Source organism: Pleurodeles waltl, chromosome 10 (assembly GCF_031143425.1).
Source record: "Pleurodeles waltl isolate 20211129_DDA chromosome 10, aPleWal1.hap1.20221129, whole genome shotgun sequence".
Lineage (NCBI taxonomy): Eukaryota > Metazoa > Chordata > Amphibia > Caudata > Salamandridae > Pleurodeles > Pleurodeles waltl.
The window spans coordinates 781376054-781393271 of NC_090449.1; the positions used below are offsets into that span (position 1 = coordinate 781376054).

At 39.7% G+C, this 17218-nt stretch overlaps 1 protein-coding gene across 8 annotated transcripts in view; it reads right to left on the bottom strand.

Moving 5' to 3' along the window:
• The window catches only part of OSBPL3 (oxysterol binding protein like 3), a 911347-nt gene that overhangs the window by 428481 nt on the left and 465648 nt on the right, over nt 1-17218 (bottom strand). For 7 of the 8 annotated variants that reach the window (XM_069211401.1, XM_069211406.1, XM_069211403.1 and 4 more), the window contains 2 exons: nt 15544-15797; nt 5281-5397 (listed from right to left, as the gene is read on the bottom strand). In XM_069211401.1, the coding sequence (XP_069067502.1) occupies nt 5281-5397; nt 15544-15636 (210 nt within the window). In that variant the 5' untranslated portion in view covers nt 15637-15797. The remainder of the gene's footprint in view (nt 1-5280; nt 5398-15543; nt 15798-17218) is intronic. The other variant, XM_069211408.1, reaches the window with a different exon arrangement.

Consider the following 17218-nt stretch of genomic DNA (forward strand, 5'->3'; position numbering starts at 1 on the left):
ACCCCCTAAAGTAACACCATCACAGCAGGTTGGAAGCTCACTCCAATATTAGGCCACTCTAAGATTGGGAGTAGTTTGAATTGTACATTTACTTACAATCTACTGCCACCAATCCAGAAGGTCCAATCCTATTTTCCTTTTATTAGCAATGAGGTATACTGTATTTGGTGTCCTTGAAAACTATGACCAAAATATGCAACAAAAACATGCTTGAGGGGCTACACAACATAGCAGTAGGATTTAATGTGAGATGCAGACCGTCATTTGGTGGCAAACGACACTCAAACTGGGCACAGTAAGAAAGATCTGACATGGCAAATTGTGGTCTGAAAATCACCAAGGGAGGATATGTTGCTATCATACTTAGCACAAAAGAATGCCAGTGGATGGTCAAATTGGGCTCAGTAACAAGAGACCAGAACAGTATTTAGAAGTGGAACAATCTGATTGTGCTGTACGCTTTGTCTGGTTTTATAATGTATGTTGTTACTATCTTTTGTAAAAATGAATACATCTATGCACAATGACACTGAACTGTCTATATCTTGTTGTTTTACATTGCTAGGCTAGTTTCCCTAAAACTTTCTGTTCGGCACGTGACAAAGCTTGGGTAAAGTTCCTAGGGTCAAGATGGCTGTTCCGTGTAAATGGCTGAGTAGTGGCGGATTGTCTAGCAATTCAATCCTTTTGTTATGGGAAGCAGGGTGGCCCAATTGATTATGTATGTAATAATGTATGGCATTTTTTCCTCTGTAGAAGAGTTTAAGGTGCTGCATATTGAAGGAAGCCACCATTGCCCCTTGCATTTAGTGTTAGGATTAGGGAAAAGAGAGCAAAGCGTTAAAGTTATCTTGATGCAAGTGGAATACCTCAGACATATCACTACCTGTATTTCTGATGAACACCTAAAGGTAATAAATGATTTTACATAAGAACAAAAATTGCCAGAGGCGAAGGAGTTCCAGGATTAACTTTTAATATGGCATGATGGGGTTTTGGCACAGGAAGAACTTCTGAGACGCTATATTGAGACTTGAGGATAGTGTGAGGAGACATCTGTGCAACTTGGATTAGGTATTCGGGATTTGGCACAGACCAGTAGTTCAATCTGTTTGAGGAAGAGGTTTTACAATAAAGCACGTAAGTAGAAAAGAAAGTGGATCATACAAGGAAAGAGTAATGGTTGGTTCAATAGGAAATGTGGGAGATTAAAACAAAAATTAAGGAAATGGATGAGATCTCTTAAGAAAAAGCATGATTAGGTAGTAAAAACAAATCTGTCAAAAAGGTGGTAACATGAACTATTAGTAGAAACTGGCAAATTATGATTGAGGTAATAGAATTAAAGAACATTGGGAAATGTTGGCACTTTGGCCCAGATTTATACTTCCATTGCGCCGAATTTGCGTCATTTTTTTTTATGCGAATTCGGCGCAAACCTAACTCCAAATGTATACTTTGGCGCTAGACCTGTCTAGTGCCAAACTTTTGGAGTTCGTCATTTTTTGCGTGCAGGAAACTACCTTGCGTTAATGAGATGCAAGGTAGACGTTCCAGTGCAAAAAATTATATGGCCTTAGCACCATATCTATCCCCCCATGCTAAAATCACGCACAGGGGAAGGGGGCCTTAAATAAGAGTGCTAAGCTTGCTTAGCGCCATTATTTAACACCTGGGTCAGGGCAGTTGTTAGGAGACCTTTGGGCCAATTTCCATGATCAGAGAGCATGGAATGGGCCCAAAGGTGTCCTTCCCTAGCCCGAGGGACACCCAAACCCACACTAGAGGGACACCACAGGATACGGGGACCCCATCCCAGGTAAGTAAGTTAAGTACAGGTACGTATTTTATATTTTTTCTAAAAGTGCCATATAATTTGCCGCCCCCCCCCAACATGTCAATGGGCCCAATGGCTATGCCCAGTCCCCTGGGCATGGCCATTGGTGTGGTGGGCATGGCTCCTGTCTTTACTAAGACAGGAGTCATGTCCATGGGGGTTTTACATTACAAAATGACGCTAGTCTGATAAGAGGCAGTTATATGCTCTCTAACCATACTAGCATCATTCTTTGACACAACCTCCTGTTCCCCCTACACCTCCCCCACCTGGCTAGCATCCTTTTTCATGCCACTAGCCGCCAGCTACCGTCATTCCATTAATGTGATGCCCGGCAAGCATCTTGGAATGGCGCTAGCCGGCAGTATACTTTTTCAGGCAAAACTGCGTTAGCGCAGTTTTGCCTGAAAAAGTATAAATCTGGGCTTTCGTGCATGAAGGAAGCGGGTCAGGGAAAATGAGAGGAAGATGACTGGGTTAATTACTTCTGTAAAATATAAGGTAGTGATGAGGATGAAGTGAGCCCGAAGGTAAAGTTTGATGTGAATAATGAAACTGTCATATTTTTCAGGATAAAAGAAACTATTCTGTACCTAAAGTTAACTAGGGCAGTTGGCCTAGACAGTCTCCCTACAGTTGTAATAAAAAATAATGTAGAAGGCTGGGTAAGTTTTTATTATGTAATTTTCCAAAAGACTTTGGCCTCAGGGCATTTCCCAGACAGTTGGAAAGGTGTGATTATAAGACCTACCTGTAAGAAGAATGATGCTACGGCTCCTAAGATTTATCGACTAATCAGCCTACTGTATGTGGGTGAGAAAGATTTTTCCTAAGTGTTATGCTTGATGAATGTTTGGGTGGAAAACAATAACTTTTTCCCATTTGAACAAGGTAGGTTCAAAGAAGGCCTCTGAACATTTAAACATTTGTTTTAATTTGTGGCCAATTGCAAGGAAATCAATAGATTTGAGGGAAATTGATTTGTGTTTTGTCGACTTCTGAAACCTATTGTGGGAAACATTGTGAATTCCAAGCCTCAAAGATCTACTCTTGCTTCTCTAGGAGTTACATAGTCAGAATTGGGCTTGGGTGACATTAGATACGCCAGGTACCTTAAGAAGGAAGTTACAGATCAAGTACGGCCTGCACCAGGGCTGTGTCTTGGTCCCTTTATCTATTTCCCTGTTTTTAGCACATTTGCCAAATGCATTAAAAGAAGTAAAAGGCTAATGCCCCAAGATGAAAGGTTTGAATGTTTTGGGTCTTTCCTATGTAGATGATCTGGTGATAATGAACATGATGGAAGTAGGCCTACAAATGAAATTGGATGTCTTCAATTAATATTGTTTAAGGAAGACGTTTAGTGTAAACCTTGACAAGACATGGTCCATGGTGCTGCGAAAAGGAAATGTAGGGTTCAATTGACTCCTGGGAGGAAATAAAGTGGAAGTTGTAGAAAAGTAGAAATACCTTGCCATGTGGTTTGATGTGAAGCTAAATTGGAAAGAACACATCGAATTGTTAAAAGTCAAAGCATTGACATCAGTGTGGGGCCGAAAGCAATTTAACAGGAAGTATGGGGATACCTCCCTACGTCCTATATTGTCAGCCTACAATGCTATTGTTCCTCCTCAATTCCCATATGGAGTGGAAGTTTTAAACTTATGGTAAATTGGACTGCAGTTATGAAGAAGGAAAATGTGTGAAAAGGTGTGGAGACCCAGCTTATTGCTTAGAGTTACTTAGGATATGCAACTGCGCTTAGCTTAGGTTTGGTCGGGGCTAGCAAAAAGGCTCCTCTATTTGCAAAGGTGAGGTCAAAACTAGCTATTTGAAATAGGCAAAGCAGATGATACAGGCTTTGAATGAAATCTGTAATATGCCGACAATAAAACTGGATCAGAGAGAGTTAAGGATCACCAAATCAGAGCTATGGGTGCTTGCAAGTAAATGTGCCATGGAGGGAGACCTTCAGTATCTAAGGGGAAAATCATCAAAGTAGTTTTTTGATAAGGGCTTGGGCTGATAATGACTGCTTCCAAACACTGAGGCCCTACCTAACCCCACGCTTAGGCATGCAGTAATAAAATATAGAGTTGGGATAAATCCTTTTTATATAGTCAGGAGGACAAAATTGGCAATTATAGATGATTTAGGCATGTGTACATGCAATATGATAGAACATAATGGGTACACATCTTATTAGACGGTCAATGGTTTTTAAATGTGTGTAAAGTATTTTTGAAACCAGTTTTTTTAAAGTACAGAAATGTTAATCAGAACCAAGCATTTAATCTATTCATGAACATGAGATTCATGGATATCTGATGCACAATTGGGAGCTTTTTAATTGCAGTTAAGGGTGTTTTAAAAGATCTTGCGGTTTAATAAGTAAGATATTGGTAATGTGCTGAATGGAAAAATAGTTATGGGTTTTTTATTTAATTCTTTTTAGTATATTTATTTTATCTTCTATGTGATAATTGTATTTACGATGGTTTTAATAGACTACGGTCTAAATAAAGAAACCATTTTGACTGACCTTTCTCTAGAGAACTATACTGACCGGATGCAAGTGTTCATTTCTTAAACTTGATTTGGACAGACATACAAAAATTGATTCAGTCCTACAGCACATCTATCATACTGGTACCTGTATTTTATTGCAGGGCTTACATTTTGTTGTGTGTAAATTAATTTTTGTGCTGTTACTTGATGTTTGTTTATATTTCATTAAACACTGCACTGCTTGCACTTGTTTTTATCAAAGTACTGAGTGGTCTGCAATATAAGATTTAGTCAGCACAATAAATTTCCGTTAAAGTTTCTACTTTCAGTTTTTATTGCTGATTATCTGGTGATTGATTTGCCTAAATTGACATCCTTGAAAGGATGCTAAAGTCGTCCCTCAAGAAGTAGTGCTAATGGCTAGTAAGTTATATGTTAGAGAACTCAAACAGTGATGCTGAAGAGGCACACCGTGCAAACGCAGGCCTAGAAATGCCAGCTTGCAACAATCTGAAGGGAATTCTTTCACCACCCATATTTGCATTAAGTGGGGTCAGCACTGTGTCTGTATTGAGAAACCGTTATGTCCTCAAAGTCTTTTTGCCCAAATGAACTATTGGCCAAAATATTTAGAAGATTTCTTTGAAATTAAAAATTCTTTTCTAATCACAAAATAGACTGGGGTTATCCATGCCTATTTTAACTAACAGGGGGTGTACTTTATGTCACTGCAGAAAAGACGTCCAATTTATAATGAGGTTACTTTTTTATTATTTCTGAATCTCCGAACCCATAAACATTTAATGATAAGGATTTATGATAGGTGACTTTGTAGTGGTTATTGGTGGGATGAGCTTAGCACAATGAAAACAAACAATTAATATTTTGGTGAAATCGCAAACTTTACATTTTTTCATTAATTATAAGACACTTACCTTGTGCCATCCTTTCAGTGGCCATTTTCTCTTTTTCAGTAGAAAGCCTTCCTGCTTCTGTGGATCCTGGCTGACACTCATGCTTCCACGGAGGCCTTCTACAATTTCCCAGCTGTCCTGTAAAAGTTAATATATTAAAACTCTTATAGCTTTTCTTTCTTTGTCTTTTATGGGAAATGCATCATTTAAATAAGCAGAACCCATATCCATTCTTCGATCTGAGCGTAGGATGCTTACACAAAGGATAGAAAGAAAATATGAAAAACAAACTTTCTTGGTTCTCTGGAGATTATCTCCAACCTTTACAAAATGTAGCTTTTGGAAATGGAGACAATGTTTTAGATGATGGCTTACTGGTAAGGTATACAGCAATAGCACAAACACCGTTAATGCATAATTTATCTCTTGCTTTAAAACCCAACACTCATTTTGCTCTCCATGTAACCTCGTTTAGTCTTTTTAATGATCATATAATAGACAAAGGTTTAATTCATGGATGTTGACTCCAAAACCTCACCTCTCAATTTGTGTCTGTTTCTGGATCATTCTGAGAGTTAAATATTTCACATACACTTTTATGTAGCTAGAAACCACTATGTATCACATCCAAGACACAAACCAGCATCTTCAATAATATTAAACAGGACCTGACTAACTACTGTGATACACCACTAATATAACATTATATCACTATGATGAGGGGTATGCTGGTTGTTAAAGTTCTTCTGCCTGAGTTATAGGCCAGTGAAGCAGGCGATGACCTGTAGCAAGAGGGGGTATCTATATCCAGAGGCAGAAGGGCCATATTGCTATTAGAACGTTCCCTCTGATGGTAGAATGTTCTAATGTAAACACAAAGAACCAAAATGACAAACATAGGAATGTTGGAGCAGAAGGTCTAAAGCTGCAAATTAGGGCCCTATGCACTCCATCTTCAGTGGAGTTCTCACAGTTTGAATGTCATAATATAATATTATAGCCCACTGCTGAGTGTTATATCAGTTGTTAACCAGAGTTCTAGGTATAATCCAAAGGTAAAGGCCTACAACGAGGAAGAGAGTTTCTAACAATTGGTATAGCCAAAAACCAAAGGTCTATAAGGTTATTAGAACATTCCACCTACTGAGGGCAGAATGATCTAGCTTAAAAGGAAGAAATAGAAAAAAAACCATTTGAATGTTGGAACAAAATGTCTACACCAGCCATTATTTGCACCGAGCTGTGCTATGGTCTTCAATAGAGCTCTCAACATTCAAATATTTTAATCCTTATTTGTAACTCAGAATGGACTTCACAAGCCAGAAAGATTTTTCGCTTGTAAATCAATATTAAAGGCTGGACTGAAATTAGAACTCAATTTGCCATCTCTTCCTTGACCTATTTCAGTGGCCACCCAGAATGTTTGTCACAGTGGACTTAATATTTTTGACAGTGTTTTGCCCTTGATCCTGCAACCCTTTAATGTCTAAATATTAAGGAATATTTTCCAATGAGTCATACCATTTATTTTCTGAGGGATTCTACTTTTGTCTAAGAGGCCAAGACCTACTTTCCTTTTGTCCATTACAATATTTCCAGCCAAACTGGTGGCACGACTTCTACAGGTTGTCAACACACTACTATTTATGTCACTTGGAGTTATTGTGTGTTTTTGTTAGAGTGGTTTATTCAGTGGGGTAGGATCACTCGTTTCTTAGATCCTTCCCATTCAACAAAGTATTTATTTTAACAAATTAAAAAAGCAGAGCTTCAGCAAATGCAAATGAACTGCTCATTGTCAATGTAGAAGTTCAAAGTCTTTGAAAGTTTTGGAAGAGGAGTAAAAAGGCTCTTCAGTTCATCCCATAATATCAACTTGAAACAATGGTGTTCTGGCCATCTAGCTATCCTACTGGCTGCAAAGGTGCAACTGACAATGTGAGGGTGACAGAGTTTCTTCTTAAACAGTAGTGCATGTTGTCCTCATTTTAGTCAATAATGTAACTTCTTCATTTAAGTGTGCTACCTGCTCATAAGCTTTATATTACATCCTTTCTCATGAATTCAGTAATCTTGCTATTAGATACTCACATTGTAAACTTAAAACAACCACCATCTAGTAGTAAGGATCTCATCTAGTTTTATGAAAGCAATTTTAAAGTCAAAATTGGTAGGTCGTACAGGGCAATAATTATTGCCCACATGCCAAGTTCCACTGACCTGATATGTCTCCTCTGCCCATACTACAATTGATTGTTGCTGACCAGTTACAAACCATTCTGAATGTTGAAAGAGGGTTAACAATAGATGTTTGTGAAGAGACATAGTATTAGGACCTTTAATAAGGGGATCAACACAAAGGAGGACTTTCCTTACTCTTCGATACTTCTATTAATAGTTCTCAACCTGTCTGGTAACGTAATGACATAAATGTGGAATGGCAAAATTATTTAAATTTCAATTTTATTTTTTAAGATAGATATCTACAATGAGATCCACTGTACATAGATTACATAATCAACAAATATCAAAAACGCATTTTAAAAAGGTAAAACACTTAAAACATATTTCATTTACTGTATTAAATAAAAGCTGCATGGCATTTTTCTCTCACTGCACTCTGTATTTCAAAAACAATGGTTTCAACTAACATTGACTGTTATTATACAATACGGGGCACAGAAAAAGTACATGTTCTAAAGTATGTATAGAAAGATTGGATCCACGCTTAACCATACAGGCTCATTTGGAAAAACAGAAAAAATGCCAAATATCATGCTCCAAGTTCCTCTTTAAATATGGTTGGGGATAAGCACCAGAATTTGTAGAAACAAATACCATCACGTACCTTTTTTCCTACAAGCAAGCATATCTATATCCTTTGAATTAATCCTAACACCATAGTTTATAAAGATCTTAAGTGCTAGATGAGACACTGCCATACGTTTGAAAAAAGTCATATTAAAGTGCTGCAGTGCTTCATTAAAATTCTTGAGAAACAAGTTAGTAGTCCTACATTGATCAAATGCTGCTGAGCAGAGTATGCTTCTAAAGGAATTATTTTTGCTAAGCAAAGCACTGTGGCCCCAACGAAGGGCGTCCGCTAGCACCTTGACATAGATGGTTGGGAGTCCCATTTCTAAACATAAGGCTTTAATGGGTGCAAGGGTACTTACAGGTACAAGGGTACTTACGTACAGATGTTTTGGCATATTTTACTCTATATGCAATATGAAGTTTTGGATCTTTCTTAAAAAAATAAAGGTTGAGGGGATTTTTACATTACACACAGACAGTAAAGTCTGTGGTCTACAGCCCTATAAAGTGATAGGAGTGCCTTAGTATGTGCCATCACTTTCCCAGATAATTTGAAAATTATTTCTAAGAAGCTTTGTTCTAAAAGAGCACTACACAGGATGAGGTTGAAGGGTACTTGTTGAGGTAGAGATTAATGTAATAGTGTTGAAGTAGAGATGAATGTACAAAGATGATTGTTTAACAGAAGTTTATTTGTCTCATGACACCTCCAAGTCCACAGACTATCAAATGATAGTTCCCTTGTCAACATTCTAAGTCAGACTCCAAGACATTCCATTGAGAGGGTGGATGCAGGGGACGGGAACAAACCATGACTAAGGGTTAATAACTTGGGGAAAGGGGTAAGTAAATGATTACTTATTAACTTATACATTCATTAATATCATATTACATGAACTATATAAATTACAACCGTACCCTAAATAAACAAGGTATGTTGGGCGGGTGAATTTAGAGAGATTTCTGGAATCAGAAGCAAAAGTTGTCACATCTGTATGGTGTGAGAAACTGTGTTGTAAAGTTTAGTTCGGAGGGTTGTCACCTTACATTTTTGTGAGAATAGTCACATTGGGACTGGATTGTAAGATGAGGGTGTCAGTACGTCTTGTGGTTAGCTTCTTGAGTTGAGACGGGCCACTCTGGCTGATGACCTGTGATGCGGAACATAAGTTCATAAACTGAATTGTCTTTTTATCCAAAGCCTCTTAAGTGCCTAAAGAACAGGGTTTATGCAGCAGAGGTTGTAAAATATCACTGTTGAAACAAATATGTATAGGTTGGGATTTGACTAGACTGTTCCTGGGTAGACTGAGGTAAAAGACAAATACCTCTTCCAACACCCCAGAATTGGGGCGCCAGTCATTATGGGAATCACTCATACTGCATTCACCTGTCTAGTATACAGATATGGGTTGGCTGTGAGTGGGCTGGAGGTAAATGTCCATACCAGTAAAAGAATGGTTCTTAATCCACAGAACAACTCCCTCTCAATCACCAACCTGTTTTCCTACTGGCCCAACATCACACGTTTTTCTAAACTTGGAACTAATCCTCCCAAGTCCCATGCCTCTCAATGCTAAAAGGGAAGAAAAGATACCCAGAAAGCCTGAGAGAAGGACACAGCCTTGTCCAGGATGAGCGACCTGAGAACAGAGTAGCTCAATGCTCATAGGCAGGGAAGCTTTCATGATACCATGGTTTCTCTACCACAAGAAGGAAGGGTGGAAACATTTCTTATAGAAGCAGAGCAAGGCCATGTAAAATTCATAGCCAATCCTGAAGGGATACATCACCAAAGGTGGAGTCAACAGAATACCCACCAATCAAGACCCTAATTGATATGGGAGGGCCAGGGGTGTTTCCTATGTTTATATACGAGATTCCCTCTTCAATCATGGTGGGCATAAGTAGTATACCAGAAGTCCTTTCTGACCTCATTCATTCTCCCTTTCAGGTAAATGAGCAGTCCAGATGATAGGTGAAAAGGGAAGAGGGGTTTTGGGAAGGTTATAAAGGGAGGAAGAGGGAATAAGCTGCATACTAGAATTCCAACCCTGACCTCATCAATTCTCCATTTCTGGTCGCTAGACCCAACAACTACACCAAACATTGTTAACTCCATGTTAAAAATAGTAAAGGGTAACACACTACCCCATCCTGGAAATTTGTAAAAAAAAAAAACAAGAAAAATAAAAAAAACAAGATGAGGGTCAGGAAAATGGAATACTCTGGTTTAAAGACTATTGACAATAAACCCAAGCAATGACAGAAAGTGTAAAATCCTTAACACGTACCTGAAGTGAAGTACTATGGAACATGTGAAAGATAGGCTAAGTATAACATTTTGTTGAAAGCCTTAAATGAACATATTTCACCTTAAAGTGCAGTTTCTGGGACCTTATTGGGAGAAACAAACTCTTGAGATCCTGTAGTTGACTATCACAGAACTGTGGCTGATAATAATGTTCTAAGAAACCAAAGCTGAAAGTTGGCAGACCTTGAAATGCTCTGGTATGAATAACTACACGAAACAGGTAACCTTCCCCTTGACAAACACACACATCCCACCATCTACATAACAATTAAGTAGAAATAAGTGAATGAATACTGGTGAGCAATGCAAGTGCTCTGTAAGCTGATTATGAGCAAGTGCACAGGAATTTTGGTTTATGTAAATGTTCGGAGTGTGAGCAGCTCAAGTGCTTTGGGGTCTTGATGAGCAAAAGTCCAATGTCAGTGAGAGTGCTTTGGATCAGTGGTGTAACCAAGGCCCCCACATTGCAGTGATGTCCCTGAGCTCCTGGGCGCCCCCTCAGCACAGTACACTGTGCATGGACAGGTCCAGGGGGGAAGGGGTCCCCTTCAGGTACTTTGCTGAGGGGGCCAGCTCAAGTTTTACTCCACTGCTTTAAATGGATAAACACAGATGTCTTTAATACCTGTAATGACACCAAACCTTTTCACAAGTGTGACTCATTGTTTTTCAATGTAAAAATCACTCTTTTGCAAAGTTTATCCTTCTTTCTGGACATCACTCCATCTGCACTTTCCTGACTTTGAGAAGTTTATTAGCGGTTTGGGGGACCTTGCTGAAACTGATAATAATATTTTCTATGTATGGCGAAACTCAAACTTATTATTGGTTGGTGACTCCAATGTACTGGATTGTTCTATAAACTAACTATAGACCTATGACAGCTTACCAATATGTCTTCTCTAGTTTATGGCTCATTATTTGAATGGTGTATTTGGAGATTAATGCTACATTAGTAACTGTGTTTCACATCCTGTGGGAAGAGATTTTGAGAAATCTGTTTATCAGTACCAAAGATACATCCATTATAGGATACTACCATGGTGCCTGCTTTGGCAGATGTACCATCAGTTGTTGAGTCATCATATCAAATAACTTTATTTCGGCCACAAGGCCCATAAAAGCACACAGAAACAACAAAATAAATACACAGTAAATATATACAATATATACAGTACATATAAGAGAATAAAACCTAAGTGCTCTGCCAGAGCAATTTTGATACATTATTACTAAAACCATCATGCAAGTAAAAATGTTTATTTAAGAATCCAACTTGCCCCAAAGAACTTGGCAACAGTGATAACCAGAATTGAACGAGTGTCTGATCTAAGAATTTGAAGGGCTGCATTGGACCTACGGACTCCCAACAATTTACAGGCCGGGGGCAAACATTTCCTGCGACAGGCAGCATAGGCAGGGCAAACAAATAGAACATGAGAGAGGTTTCCCATAGGTGCTTTACAAGCTGGGCAAGTGAATGGCCCCTCAGGTGACCAGAGGCTAGTAAGTGATCTTAGTGGCAGAGTACCTATGCAAAACTAGAAGTACAATTTCCTTTCTCTAGGCACCGGGATTATATCCCGGAAAACCTCATATCTGCAGATCTCTTTTAGGTCAGCAAAGTCACATGACAGTGTAGCGTGAAGTGCTAACCCCAGTTCCTCAGAGTCTACCATCTTCCAATACTGTTTTTTAGACTGATTTTCAACAGAAAGGAGGCAATAGTTTGAGTCCCAAAGTTCATTATACCCAAGCAAATAAAGTAACTCTTTGATATGTCTCAGCCAAGGGATACTAAGACAACGGTCAGTTTCTAAAATTACCTGCAGGGCTGCAGTAAAGAGGCAAGCACTGGGGTAGTCCAAAGATACCGCTAACACAAGAGGGGATGTAGGCAAGCCTTGTAGCATATGCGCTTCATGCCTAGGTTTTTAAAGTGGGGAAACAGCGGAGTGATTGACGGGAGAGACACAAGATTTCTATGAAAATTGTTTTCAGATTTTGTTAGTTCTTGAGCTTTGGCATAACCCCAAATTTCGGCCCTATAGAGGGCCGAGCTCACAGCCTTAGCTTCGCAAACCTGGAGTGCAGGGCCTATTGGCTTAGTGTATGAAAGATTAAAATACTTTATTAAAACCCCTGTAGTTTGCTTTAGTTTTAAAGCCTTCTTTGCAATATGTGACTTCCAAGACATTTTCTCTGTTAACATTAAGCCCAGGTAACTGACCATGTTCACCTTTTTAAGTGGAGTACCTCTGAGCATAAACCTTCCTTTGAAGGATCCGTGAGGATTAAGCGTCATTGATTTAGTTTTGGAAGCGCTGATTTCAAGACTCCGAACAGAACAAAATTCCTCAAAGCATGTAGGGAGTTTTCGTAATCCGCTTAGGGTTTTAGATATCAAAAGGGTATTGTCTGCAAATAGGAGGAAAGGAATTTTGTGTGTGTCTAATGATGGGGAGTCAGCCTCCACTCTGAGTAAAGAGGATACATTATCATTAATATATAAAGAGAACAAAGTGGGGGCAAAGACACACCCTTAAAGTACTCCCCTTGAAACCTGGATTCTGTCAGTGAGCTGCCCCTTGTCATCCCACCTAACATGTGCATAATTCTCCTTGTGAAGCCGTATTCGTAATGCAAGAATATGCTTGTGGATTGCCATCAGAGAAACAACTTCCCACAGCTTATTATGAGGCAGTAAATCAAACGCAGATTTCAAGTCCACAAAGGCGACATGCAAATTCCCTTTGCCAATGAAAACTGTCTTCCAATATAAAAGCTGAATGTGAAGACTTGTTCAATAGTGGATATTTTCTGACGAAACCCAGCCTGTAGTGGACTAAGTATATCACATTTGGTCATCCTATCTTGGATCTTCCCTAGAAGGCAGTGACAAAACATTTTCTGCACACAGTCTAATCGGCTAATTGGCCTATAATTACAGGGAAGGGCTCTATCACCCTTTTAAAAAATTGGGACTACAATAGCACCCTTCCTAGACTCAGGGATAGGTGCCCCAGTCACTATTGCATTTGATATGAAAGTAATATATCATGACCAAAATTGCCAGAACACCATCTGGACCAGGCGCCCTACCGCGCTTTAGAGTACCCAATGAATATACTATATCCATGTGGGAATACAATTGCGTCAATTGGGGGTAGGGATTGGGTTAATAGTTGAGCAAGAGACCTTATGCTCCCGAGCCATACTACAGTGATCAAGAGAGTACAATCTGCTAAAATGGTCTACCCAGTACTTAGGAGCAATATTCGTTGTAATATTTAATGCACTATTTTTAGGGCTGCACGTCGCTAGAGATCAAAATTCACTACAATTCCTCTCACGTGGGGCATTATTAAGTGCAGCCCAGCACTTGTCATCTTGCTCACGCTTGGCTTTGCAAACAGCTAATTCATAAAGTTTCCTAGCTGAACGATTGGCAACTACATCCTTAGATTTCATGGCTTGGATTAAACCTTTTTTTAATGACCAACATTCTTTATGAAACCAGTGGTGTCTACCTTGGTCCCCTTGCCACCAAAGACTATTTCTACTGTAACATGGGCCGCAATGTCCTCAAAGCATAAGGTGTGAGTTAAACTTGTTTGGCTATTAGGGTTTGCGGAACCCGCCTCTAAACCTCTCAGTGAGGTCTTCAAAACATCATTCACAGCACTAATAATATCTGGTTGGGCCAGAACCTTATTCCACTGCAGGTGCTGTTTGTCATTAGCCAAACCAATTCCCTCAGTTGAGTCAGAACTGTGTAGATCAAAACAGCAAATTGTGTAGACCAAATCATGTGGTTGAAACAAGGCTAGAAGAATTACACCAAACCCTGAGCCAGCTGAGATCTAACCTGTGAACGAAAGACCTTTAAACAATTGACATAAAAAAAAATGCACATTTAACCCAGAGTAAATCAGTTGGCAAACACTATGTAACATGTTTCAAATCAAGAAACTAAGTAAGCAAATTAACCCTGTGGAATGACATTAGAATAACGAATGGAAGAGATTAAAAACTCAGAATGTAAACCAGGCACTAGGAAAAAACGCGAGATGGACTGTGTGGTTAGCAACTAACCCGGCACGAGTTAAAGACAACTATTTGGTGCAGTAATTAATATGTGTTTGTGTCTTACAAGAATAAGTAGATCAAATGTATATTGCTGGGTAGGCAGACAGGAACACAAGAAAGAAAAAAGTAGCTGGATCTTGGCTGGAAGACTGGTAAAATCAGACTGTTTTTAGGAAAAGCAACCCCGGCAGTTTGGGCAGGACTGTTCCCATGGGGAACAGGGTCACGACTGATTTGTATATGGCTGGGCCCATACTGGAATGGCATGTTTAGCAAAAAAAACAATGGAATTAAGCCCAGATCTCTGTGCTGGTGGTGAATGTTTGACATTGTTCAGCATTCTGTCCATCACTTGTTCTTTTTGAAATTGTTGCCCGAAGTAGGACAGGTATGTCCAGACGAGGTTCCCTTGCTTCCCATGCCACTGGATTCAAGCTAGCCTGGCTAAGGAGGGGTGATACCACGAAACAAGTCCCAGGATACTTGTTTCCAGTCCAGAGAAGATCTGGTCTGGCAGTTCGGGCTGGACTGTTCCCATGAGGAACAGGGTCAAGACTGATTTGCATATTGGTGGGTCCAAACTGGAATAGCATGGGTAGCAAAAAAAAAACAATGGATTTAGGCCCAGATCTATTTACTGGGGGTTGAATGTTTGACATTGTTCATCATTCCATCCATCACTTCTTTTTGTATTTGAAATATTAAGCATCTTTATTCCACAAGCACCCCTTAAAATAGTATCAACTCAAATGAATGATCACTGCAAAATAAAGCGGTGTATAAGAGCTGCTTATTGATTGTTGTGGCTAGTTCTTTCAAAGCCTAGAAGATGAATAACCAGTGATACAGTGAAAATATACTTAACCTAAAACGGTGGTGTGTTGAGTTTCAAAACTGCATGTGTCCATGTCAAACAGAAAAGGATTGTCATGCAGTCATGACAAGAAACCCAGATTATTTCTGGGGACGTTCAGGGTGGCACTGCCAAATGAGTAGTGCAGTGTAAATGGAAAGTGATAGTACACAATTTATCTGCCAAATTATTTTTAAAAAGGAATACCAACCTGCCGACTCTCCTGCTTAGAGGAGCCGCTACTAGTGCTTCTTGAGGGTGACTGCATTTTCCGAGTCACTCCAAGATTCTTCTCGTCACCCATCACATTTACAAGCACTGATCTTCCTTAAATCCACTTAAATCCACATCAAAACCACCATCAGAAATGCTTCCTAATCATACACTGGGTTTCACTATATGTACATTCAGGTCGCCCCTTCATCTTTCAGTTTTGCAACTGTGTTTTAGTAAGCAGCAGCACATCTGCAATAAAAAGAAAAGCAAATTATTATTGATGTATACTCAACACGTAACCTGTAGCTTATCCATATGTCTCATCATTGATATGCTTATATGAAAATACTTCACAACACCTTACCATAATCTATGGCATAAGGCTGGCTGCTCAGAGTACCCACAAATTAAGAGTCTGTTTTTAAAAAACGGAATCATAGTTACAAAAATTAGAATACAGATTGTGACGTCTTGTGAGGTCCATATATTAGAGAAAAGTGAATTCTGGGAGTATTACTTCACTTCCACTGAGCCCTTTAGGCTCACCCAGCTCAAAACAATGATTTCCCAGCACTGGAAACCCTGTGTCTCAGTGACATGAAGTCACTTGACTACCATAGCATTAGTGCAGCAGTTTCTGTTATGCCAAGGCTATTAGAGTGCTGCTTCTACAGGCTATTGATTGACCAATCTACAGTCGGGTCAGAACACAGACAGGTATTGAACTGCAGCAGTGGGGTGCTGGCTAACATGGATCACGGAGAACAGGTGGTGTTGGTTCTAGGAGATAATTAGGAAAATTAGAGTTTATGTGGTTTCATCAAAAAATCATGGTACAATCTACAGTTAAAGGTGGACAAATGTTCACCCACAAACACCCAGGCAATTCCAGGGAAATCAAACCTTATAAAAAGCAAATGTTTGTAAACCGTTTGGGACTGGAGTTGGGAACCTGCACACATTCTTAAAAGAATATGTTAATGAACTTCAATCTTATGCTTGTTATATTAGTTGCTTAGGGTAGTGCCAACATGTTTAAGAGGGTGGGAGATTTTTTTTATTGCTTCCACCATGCACAGACCCAGTGGTAGGTGCCAGGATCACGTGAAGCCGGAAAGGGAATATAAGGAGGTGAGGACCTTGCGTTCCATGACTTCAGTACTGTGCCCAAAGTGTATTATTTCATGGACCTGGGATCCATTATTCTAAGGCCTCATCCTTGCTGAGGCAGTGCTGCCTTTGCACTACAACTCAACAATTGGCGATGGGAGGTAGTATACTCCTGGTTGAGAAGTGTTGCAGGGGCCTTCTGCTTCTCTGATGAGACCTGTGGTGCTTGGGCTTACCTGCTTGCTGCCGATTGGCGCCACTGTGCCTGGACCACCTTGCCTGTTGATGCCAGCATTCCTCTTCCACTCCACCTTCCTCGTGGGAGAATTGCGAGGTTTCTGTCCATATTCCGGGGATGTTGACTGTTACAACTGTTTTCCCATGCAACTCAACCTGCTGCTGGCCAGAGCACACTCTCACCTGCCCAACCTGTCGGACTGACTTGTTTGCACCATCAGTATCAGGTATGGTGCCTTCTCTGTACTTTGTCTTCCAGGCACTTACTGTTTTTTACCCTCTTTCTTGGTCGGCCTGGGGTCTATACTGTTGTACTGTGTTGG